Here is a 10,311-nt window from a genome sequence, read left to right on the forward strand (position 1 = left end):
AAAAGGAAAGAAAACTGTTATTCTATTGAACTTTTTACTAATCTTTTTTCTGTTGAACCACACATTTATGACTTTTTAAAAAAAAGTATTTATTCATTTATTGATTGATTGGTTGATTTTGCTTCCACATAAAGTCAAAATTTATTTGTTTAATAGATTTGACTGATGATGGGTATAACTAATACAGGACAGACGAGTCTGGAAATGATTTCTATTCTGCTGAGAAATATTCCTCCCAGAAGATATAAATCTCACTGCTTCAACTTGTTTTATTTAAGGAAACTGAAAATACAACATGTATTTACGCAACTATAAATAAAGTCCATCTGCTGCTACTCCGTTTGCCAGAATAAGGTTAGGGGCCCAAAAAGCTTCAGCAAAGGCCGCACTTTGCACACCTCTGCTCCAGATAATGATCCTGACTCCGTTTTTTTAAATAACATTATTGGAATATTCTTTATAACATAAAAAGAGAACTAGTATAAAATCAAATGTAAATAAATACAATGAACAGTGAACAATTGCCAGGGGTTTGAACAAAAAAATAAAAAATAATAGTAATAGCAATAAAGTAAAGGTACACATAACAGCAGCCATTGAGACAATATAAATATTTTGAATTTAGAACATAAAGATACATAAAGATAAAGTTTTAGTAACTTTTTCGTTACTGGAGGGAAAGTAAGTTGTCGCTTCCTTTAAAAAAAGAGACACATGAGGGTTTAATCATAACCGTCTTACGTCTGTGGACATAAAACTTGACCAACAGTAGCAAAAGATTACATAAAATGATCCTGATTAATAATTAGGTTAATAAAAAGTAGATCATTGACGTCACAGCCCTCCCAGCGGTCTTACCGCGGTGGTAGAAAGCTGCAGCTCCCCGCCAGCAGGGGGCGCTGCAGCGGCGCCGCGTCCAGGCAGAACCAGCGCTAACAATGGCAGCCGCCTCGGAGCTCCAGCTGGACCTGCTGCCCTCAGACCCGCTGCTCCACGTCCTGTCCTACCTGAGCTTCAGGGACCTGCTCCGGTAGGTACCGGACGGCACGCGGACACCGAGCAGGAGGCAGCCATTGCTTCCGGAAACCCGCCGGACCGCGGGATGCTAGCGGCTAACCCGCGGCTCGTTAGCCCGACACGTAAAAGCTGGTTTGCTTCTGTTTTTCTGCTCAAATATGAGCCTAAACAAGACTGTCAGCGGCTCACAGCCAATAGTTACAGATTAAAGATGAAAACCGAAGAGCTCATGTGACGCTGAGGTGATAAAATTACGTTAAAAAGGAAGATAAAGATCTTGTTTACAGTTAGCTTCATGCTAACAGCTGCAGTTTGTTTACGTCTATTAGTGACCTGATCTGAGCTAAACGAAGGAATAAAACACCAGAGATATGATGGAATATCTAACGTGACCAAATAAATAATGTTCCTGGCTTTAATGCGTTAGAAAAGCGACTGATTGTGATCATTTTTTTGAGTTTGAGTCAGTAAATATTAATCAGAGCATTAATAACACTTCCTGCTGCAGGAGTATCTCCATGTTGGAATGAAGCTGCTGTTTTATTTAACAGATTCAACACAGACTCATCAGGAAAAACACATCTTTAAACTGTCTCTGCCTCACAAAAAATAATCCAGCTTCACTCAATTCAGTTCAACTTTATTTATATAGCGCCAATAAGCACATGTCATCTGAAGGCTCGTTACAAACTCGATTTAATTAAATCATACAGACAGATTGGTCCAAACATTTCCTACCTGCTTCATTTTACCTAATAAATAATAAAAGAACTAAGATCTACATAAAATCACGTAGCTAAAAGTACACAGTGATGTAGGGTGGAGCCTTTATTGTATGGTTTTATCGTTATCAGAAAACAAAAAGACTCCTTATCATGATAAGAATTTAGTTAAAATAAAACCCAGCGATAAAATCCAATTAATGTCTGAAACCTCCCCAAAAAACTGCAGGTCTAGTCAGGATTGTTATTTGAGACATTTTCTCCACTGTTGGTTTCTTTGGAGCATCGATAAATTCAAAAATATATTTAAATGTTGTTACTTTGTGCTGTTTAGTGATTTAAAAAATCTAATTTCTTAATGACCCACACTACGAGTTTTGTTTTAATTTATGTTTAATTAAAATGTGTTTTTTTTTTTTTTTTTTTTTTTTTTTTTACAGACAGTAATTTTATTTATGGGGCCTGTTACCTATAAAAGACTATAAGAAGCTGGTAATAGTCTTTTATCTTAATTTTTATCGTTAAAACGATATATTGTGATAAAATGTAAAGTCCACCGGAAAAAAAATAAAAACACTGTATCATCCTGCAAAGTTACTTTATTCTTAAATCCACTGCAATTCACTGAAATTCTCAAGCTGTATGCAAACGAAATTTTGTCTAATTCTAAGTCTCCCACAGTGGTGTTGTTTGGTCCCTTAGATGTAATAAAGTTATGCTGTTTATTCCAGCTGTCGTTGTTTTATAATAATAATGCACCTAAAGTGTTAATTAAGTGTAGTTTACGTATAAAATGTTAGTAATTCTGCCTTTTCTGTGTATTTGCTGTGCAGCTGCAGCTACGTGAGCAAGAGGCTGAACGAGCTGACCAAGCACAACCCACTGTGGAAGCGACACTGCTGCAAACACTGGCTGCTGACAGAGTGAGCTCCCTTTAAATCCTTCACAGCGTTTTTAAGCCGGCGGCAGTCTGAGGCGGACCGTGTGTGTCTTTGTTGGTGTGTGCAGCGCCGACCGGTCGCAGCGGGGCCTGTCCTGGTACGGCCTCTTCAGACACTACTACTCTGACCTGGGCCGCTACATCCAGCACTACGCGGCGCTGAAGAAGGCCTGGGAGCAGCTGAAGGGCTTCCTGCAGCAGAGATGTCCTCGGATGATCGTTTCGCTCAAAGGTAACGGAAACAGGGAGGAGAAGCTCCTGGTTGGGCTGTTGCTCTGGGCAGCAGCGCATCTATGGGGGGCAAAGAACACGTTTTGTAAATGGAAATGAGAAAAACAAATGTATCCAGAAATTTAACTTTGAAACTTCTTTATCAAAAAAAAAGATTTTGAGAGTAACTTTGCTGTTTTCTCATGTAGATTTTTTTTTAAGTTAACTTTTTTTATTCATTTTATTTTTTCAAACCAACTTTTACAGATTTTATTGTTTAAAAACAATAAAATGTTAGTTTTTCAAGGAGTTTTACAGTTTCTATATTGTCAAAAAAATTTACATTGGATTTTTTAAAAAAAATTATGTTTTAAAGATAAAATTATAGATTTGTTTTCCAACTTAAATTTATTTTCAAGCAGTTTTACATATTTAGTATTCTCAAATTTTATTGTTTCAAAAAACATTTTTACAGATTTTATTTTTGAAAATGTTACTGTTTCAATTCTTTGTACAGATTTATCTTAAAAATGTAAATTTACAAATTAAAATTTTTCACATTTTATTTTTTTTAATCCAAGATTGACAGATTTTATATTTTCAGATTTTATTGTTTAAAAACAATTTAGGTTTATTTTCAAATTTTAGTTTTTCAAGCAAAGTTTTACAGACTCTACATTGTCAAATTTTATTGTTTCAAAAACCATTTTTACAAAGTTAATTTTTTCAAATTATTATTATTATTTTTACTGACTTTTACATATTGCATTCTTTTCAAACTGCGTGTTACAGATCACTTTCGCTGCCCTGGGGGCGGGCTTTGCTCTGCAGAAAGACCCTATTGGTCGTTAGCAACGTTTTTATTGGTCAGTGTGCGCATCAAGCAAGATGTGATCTGTAAAACGCAACTTAAGAAGAATGAGATTTGTAAACCTGAATCTGAAAAGGGGAAATTAAAATATAAAATCTGTAGAGAATGCTTTTTTTGAAAAAATTAAATCTGAGAAAACAGCAAAGATTTTATTAAGAAGTTTTTCAAAGTGTAATTTCTGGGTTGCATTGTGTTCAGATTTCCATTTATAAAACATGTTCTTGGCTTCAAGCTAACTTCACTCTGTACCTGTCCTGCGCTGTCGTGTCGCTTTAGCCAAAGACGTCTTCTCTGTTTGACCTGCAGATGGCGCCACCGAGCAGGAGCTGGACGACGTGGAGGCTCAGATCGGGTGCAAACTTCCAGACGATTACCGCTGCTCCTTCCGCATCCACAACGGCCAGAAGCTGGTCATCCCAGGGTGGGTGCGCGGCCGGTGTTCTGCCCCCCCCCCCCCGGATCGACCATCCCGGTCTAACCGTGTGTCTCTGGGTCCTCAGGCTGATGGGCAGCATGTCTCTCTCCAACCACTACCGCTCTGAAGTGCTGCTGGACGTGGAGACGGCAGCGGGGGGCTTCCAGCACAGGAAAGGAATGAGGCGTTCGCTGCCGCTCACCTTCTGCTTCCATACCGGGCTCAGCCAGTATGTGGCGCTGGAGGACGCCGAGGGACGCAAGACGGGGGAGAGCTTCTACCCGTGTCCTGTCAGTACTCCTCCTGTCCGCTCCTTCTTTAGGAAGACCGTATTTGTCGTACTATAAGTCGCACTCTTATTCAGAGTTTGGCCGATTCTGCGACTTATTTATCAAATTTAAACGGTAATTCATCTTGAACAGCACAAATCAAGAAATAAACATTACCGTCTATAGTATATATATTCATTTTATCATGATGGAGGAAAAGAGCGCAACGAGAGGTACTTACCCGGTCCTGCCGCTGTCCCAACGTAGCAGAAGAGCTGAATTAAACACGCCTTCCCCGCCCTATCGGCGTTGCAATCATGCAAAAGCAATCTGGTCACCTTAACTTCAAGATTTATTGAAACATTAACTTACAACTACGACTGAAGACATGTTAGTATCTTGTTTCGCTGTTTCACCATCATTTACGCAGCGAAGCGTTGTGTGGTGCAGCTCTAAGGACCCAGACCCAGACAGAACCTGTTATTGTTTTGTCTGTGAAGCTAACAGCTAGCGCTAGCTAACAACTCTGTCGTCCGGTCGGGTTACAACGTCTTTAATGCTGATTCGTGTCATCTGGTACGACTTAAGTGTTTTTTTCCTCTTTAAGACGCATTTTTTAACTGATAGTCGGTAAAATACGGTAAATACGGCATCAGTGCGGCTGTGAGGAAGTTCTCTGTGTGTTTTACAGGATCAAACGGCCCAGGACCCGTCGGCCATCGACATGTTCATCACAGGTCTGTTGTCTGCAGACGGCTTAGGTTCAGTTCAGCTCCTCAGCCAATAGAAAATGTCGGGTTTTGACTCCAGACATGCTGTGTTTTCAGGCTCCAGCTACTTGGACTGGTTCACATCCTACGTCGCCAACGTCGTCACAGGAGAATACCCAATCATCAAGGACCAGATCTTCAGGTGAGTACGACCCCCCGACCTCCCGCCGGGCGTCGTTTTTACATGTGAGCTAAGTCGCGGCGTTTACTCCGCAGGTACATGCACGAGAAGGGCTGCGTGGCGACCACCGGCGACATCACCGTCTCCGTCTCCACCTCCTTCCTGCCGGAGCTGTCGTCGGTCCACCCGCCGCACTTCTTCTTCACCTACCGCATCAGGTACAGCTTCGTGGGAGCGGCTCGGGTCCGGGGTCGGTGTCTGCGGCGCTTTAACGGGGGGGAAACCGTCTGTTTTGCAGGATAGAAATGTCCAGGGGCGCCTCTCCCAAAGCCGCGTGCCAGCTGGACAGCCGCTACTGGAAGATCACCACCTCCGACGGGAACGTGGAGGAAGTGCAGGGTCCGGGCGTGGTCGGTACGTGGTCGCTTACGTTAGCCGCCGCCGCGGGGGCCGGCGCCAGATCGTTGAACCTGCCCGTGTTTCTCTGCAGGAGAGTTTCCGGTCATGACGCCCGGGAAGGTGCACGAGTACGCCAGCTGCACCACCTTCTCCACGCCGTCCGAGTTCATGGAGGGCCACTACACCTTCCACAGACTAGGTGGCGCTCTGTTCTCCCGGTCTCCGCTGCAGCGCTCTGTCTCCGGTCTGATCTGACGTCTGTTTGTCTTCCAGCCAACAAGGAGGAGGTGTTCCAGGTGGCCATCCCTCGCTTCCACATGGTCTGTCCTCCGTACCGAGAGCCGGAGTCTCGAACCGTAAGAAACCTCATATCACAGCCTATGACCTGCCTGCAAGGCTCCGGCTCACTTTTCTTCTCTCGTCTCTGAGCCGCAGAAAGCGTCGACCAGCGACTCGCCTCCCTTCGACAACGATGGCCAAGACGACGACGGCGGCGGCGATCGCGACCGAGGAAGGTTCGGAGGCCTGAGGGGCATCAACACCTCGGCGCTGGACGGCCTGCGGTGCCCCAAGTTCACCTGAGCTGCCGGCGGCCGCAGCGCCGCCAACGAGCCATAAACTCAAACTGAATCACTTGAACTTCCAGTTGCCAAACTGCACCTGAGTCGGTGCGCCGTTTTCAGGAAAAGAAAAAAAAAGCTCCTTTTTTGTTTTTTTTTGTTTTCTCTCTGAAGACCCGGTTCAGGTCAAAGATCCGTTACTGGGAGCCGAAGATTCGGTTCATCTACGGAGCGGCAGAGATTCTTCATCTCCTGTTACAGACCAACCAGAACTTTATCCCCCAACATTCCTGAACTCACGATAGACGCCGGAGGAAGCGAACGCCTCCGTTTAAAGGTTTAGAGCTCAGGTTTGGGCCATCTAGTGGATCGGCGTGGTATTACAGCTTTATTTGCTTTGCGGTTTGCTTCTTTCCCTGAGATGTTGATGATTTCTGTTACTGGGGTGAAAAGTTTAGTTCTAACATCAGTAGACACGTTTTCAGGCCAGAGACGAGCAAAAACTTCTGTTTCCGGGTAAAAAATGCAGAATTTATTGATGTTTTTTTTTTTTATTATTATATATATCTATATCAGTGTTGTAGAGAGTGAGGAGAAGCCCCGTGTGAAAATGTCGCTGAGCTTTTTGGGTTGAGGTGTTGCTTGTTTCTCCCAGCCTGCCTGGTTTGGGTTTCTGGGCGAACGCGGAACGGCGGCAGGTTTGCCTTTTTCTATGTTTGGGTTCAATAAAGCCAGGTTCTGTGAATCTCTGCTCTGGATCCGTGGAAGTTCTGTTGCGGTTTATCTCAGCCCGTAGAACCTGAAGCAGCTTTAAAAATTAAAACAAAGGAAGCTTCCTGGTTAATGCTGGTGACGATTCTCAGTCATCCATTAAGGTCATTGTTGGCCTGCAAAGGTTTAATTTGCAGGTCTACAATGACTTTAATGACTCCCCATTACTAAGAGGGGTGGACCTGTTTCGGTTTAGTTTGCATGTTATCTAAGCCATTACAAGCTCTTTGTTTGGCAGTAGTATAAAGCTTGTTACTCCACATTACTCCAGACATTTTGAATTGAGAAAGCTTCCTGGAGAGGAAGCGAAACGTCTTCAAACTTTGGAAAAAAGTCCAGTTGTTTTGTTTTTAAACTACTTTTGGAACTTCCTGGTTAATCGTCCTCCTCATCATCCGGCTCCTCCTCCTCCTTCCCCCTCGTCTCTAAGCTCCGCCGCCTCCTCATCCCTCTCGTCTCCTTCCTGTCCGCCTCCTCCCAGCTGACCCCTCCTCCTCCTGCTCCTCCTGCTGCTGCTGCTGCTGTTGCCGCCACCCCCGGCACGCCTCCCTCCTCCTCCCGGGCGTTGCAGCGGCTGCAGTGCCTCCTGAAGCCTCCCAGGAACTCGGAGCGGAACCAGCAGAAGGGGCAGGCGTAGCGGCCGGGCCGGTGGGCGGTGCGGACGTGCTGCTGCAGGCGGCTGGGCACGATGAAGCTCTGGGAGCACTCCTTGCAGCGGTAGGGGCGCGCCACCTCGTGGCGCCGCTCGATGTGGGTCAGGACGAACCCTGCGGGGAGCAGCAGAACCTCAGTCGCCGTGGTTACAGAGTTTTATCTTCATGCTCTACGCTCACAGTGACTGAAATCTACTCCTGTAAAAGGAGGACTAACCTTTGAGTTTGCTCCTCCAGTCGCAGATCAGGCACACGTAGCGGTGGGAGACGAAGCCCACCAGCTTCCCCGTCACGTTCACCTCCTCCCTCATCAGCTCCTCGCTCAGCCCCGGCGCCTCCTCCTCCTCGGCCCCCTGCGCCTCCCGGCTCTTGGCGAGCGCGTGGGAGGCGCAGCTCTTGGGGATCTCGTGCTTGCGCACGATGTGGCTGACGGAGACGGACCTCTGCTTGTGGCTCCAGCCGCAGATCTTGCAGTGGAAGAGGGCGCCGTCGTACGTCAGCACGCAGTTCTTCTCCTCCTCCTCCTCTTCCTCCTCCGCCCTGCCCTGCTGCGCCCCCCCGTCACCCTCGCTGCTCGTCTTCCTGTCCGGAGCAACCGCCTCTCTCTCCTCCTCCTCCTTCTCCTCCTCACCCGGAGCCCTCTGCTTGTTTTGGGGCGCTTCTTCCTCTTCGTCCGCTCCCTCCCTCTTCCTTTTCAGACCCTCCATGTTCTGGTTTTCTTCCACATCTTTCTTCTCTCCATCCTCTTCCTTCTCTTCCCCTCCGCCGCTCTCCTCCTTCTTACCGGCATCCCCGTCTCCCTCCTCCTCCTCCTTGCACAGCAGGCAGTGGCGGGCTATGATGTGCTTGTAGAGTTTGTTGAAGTCCCGGCTGGTGTAGAAGCAGTCGGAGCAGTGGAAGAGCCGCCCGCCGGCCTGGTACATCAGTATGTTGCCAAGGCGACCCACGGCCACGCCGTCCAGGCAGGCGGGGTGCGACGCCGCCAGGTGGCACAGCTGCTGGGCGTGGCTCTTGGACAGGTGGCCGCATTGGGGGCACCGGAGGTGGGCGGCCACCCCGCCGCCCGCTTCGCCCCGGGTCTGGACGAAGACGGACATCGCTGCTGGGAGACATCAGAGGTGCGTTACTCATCCGGCGAAGCTCAAAACAAACATATTATCGCCTCAAAAATGGTCCCAGAGCTTTGGGGACGTGTCCTTTAACCACAAATTCAACTTCTCTGGATTCATCCTCTTATTTTCTGCAGAACCACGTTTAGCCGCGATTTAAATATTATTATGTTTTTAAATCGTTATCAATTGTTCAGGTGCATCTTTCCTTTCCACCTGCCACTTTGTTTCCCTACTAACTCATAAATAAAGCTTTATTCTCTACTATTTTTAAATTTCTATAAATATTTTTAAGAACAAAAAGTCAAATATAGTTTTTTTTCAGGCTATTATCAGTTTTATTAACTCCAGATTAATAATTAATTTTATTTCTAGCAGCATTTCATGTTAATCAGTGAGCCACGTGTTTAGCTTTACAATGATCTGCCAATAAATTGCATTTTTTTTTATTAAAACATGTAATTGGAATAAATGTTGTTATTTAGAAGCTGAATGGCCTCCTTTTGTTCGTGTCTGATCGTCTCCTCGGTGTCCCGGGTTTTCCCGGCTTGTCCCGGGACAACAGCGGTGTAATAACGGTAATAACGGGCTACCGGAGCTAAGCTAACATGCTAACAAACATCCGTTTAGACCCGGTTTTCCTCCAACATGTCCGCGCTGTCGCCTCCGCCTGTCGGCCTTGACTCACCTCCGCCTGAACGGACAGGAAACCAGGGTAGAAAAAGGGTTTTAACCGGTTTAAATGTTAATTTTGGCGCTCAGCCCACCGGGTGGCTGCTGCTAGGCGGCGGAGCGCTTCCGTGTTTACTTCCTGTGCAGCCAATCACAGCACAGATATTGTGTCTCGCGAGATCTCAAATGCTGGCGTTGTTACCACAAGTCTGGATACGGAGATTTTTAGGCCTTTAATATTACGTTAATACACATTATTATGAGATTATTAATTTTTTGTGACGTCAACGGGATAATTTGACTAAAACTTTATACATAAAGCACATTCACAACAATGTACTGTAAGATAAAACGAAGCCATAAATAAATAAATAATTATATAGCAACAGAACAAGTCAACAAAACAATTAAGATATGAAGATAAAATTCGACTTTTAAACAATTGTGTCAAGCTCTGCTTCTGATGTTTGGCTTCATAAAACAAGATAATAATCTGATCATTGTGCTGCTTTCCAGTAACATGTTCACCTACATGTTGTACTCTGTGTGTGAGTAATTTAAAGGAGAAGTCCGGTCAAAATCAGAATTTAAACTGCTGAAAGTACTTTAAATATAAAACTACTACATACTGTGCAAAACATTATACGTTTTTTTAATTATGAATAATTTTAATTTAATCATGTTTATGTGGAGGAATCCATCTTGGTCAGGAATAGTACTGTCACCTCCCATTTTTACACGTCACTCGGCGGACCCGCGGTTGAGCAAGTTTCAACGCTTTGTTTGTCACGGCACACTATTTTCCAACATGG

At 45.3% G+C, this 10,311-nt stretch overlaps 2 protein-coding genes across 3 annotated transcripts; one reads left to right on the forward strand and one right to left on the reverse strand.

The window, feature by feature from the left end:
* The first annotated feature begins 887 nt into the window (after positions 1–887).
* On the forward strand, positions 888–7,044 carry LOC105918774 (F-box only protein 3). Its single transcript, XM_036128073.1, has 12 exons — positions 888–1,030; positions 2,573–2,662; positions 2,748–2,911; positions 4,067–4,181; positions 4,261–4,465; positions 5,136–5,181; positions 5,272–5,356; positions 5,431–5,553; positions 5,634–5,749; positions 5,826–5,933; positions 6,008–6,090; positions 6,170–7,044. The coding sequence occupies exons 1-12, from the start codon at positions 939–941 to the stop codon at positions 6,314–6,316; spliced, it is 1,374 nt and encodes a 457-aa protein (XP_035983966.1). The 5' UTR covers positions 888–938; the 3' UTR covers positions 6,317–7,044.
* Positions 7,045–7,424: 380 nt separating this feature from the next.
* On the reverse strand, positions 7,425–9,641 carry LOC105918775 (chromosome alignment-maintaining phosphoprotein 1). 2 transcript variants are annotated; one of them, XM_012853932.3, is made up of 3 exons: positions 9,516–9,641; positions 7,936–8,817; positions 7,425–7,832 (listed from the first exon to the last, which is right to left on the reverse strand). In XM_012853932.3, exons 2-3 carry the CDS (start codon positions 8,813–8,815, stop codon positions 7,441–7,443), a joined length of 1,272 nt encoding a protein of 423 aa, XP_012709386.2. In that variant the 5' UTR covers positions 8,816–8,817; positions 9,516–9,641; the 3' UTR covers positions 7,425–7,440. The 2 variants fall into 2 exon arrangements, with proteins under 2 accessions (XP_012709386.2, XP_021167026.2); XM_021311351.2 differs by having other exon boundaries at positions 7,936–8,820.
* Positions 9,642–10,311: the final 670 nt, after the last annotated feature.

The sequence above is a fragment of the Fundulus heteroclitus genome, chromosome 24 (genome assembly GCF_011125445.2).
Source record: "Fundulus heteroclitus isolate FHET01 chromosome 24, MU-UCD_Fhet_4.1, whole genome shotgun sequence".
In the NCBI taxonomy this organism is placed as follows: Eukaryota; Metazoa; Chordata; class Actinopteri; order Cyprinodontiformes; family Fundulidae; genus Fundulus; species Fundulus heteroclitus.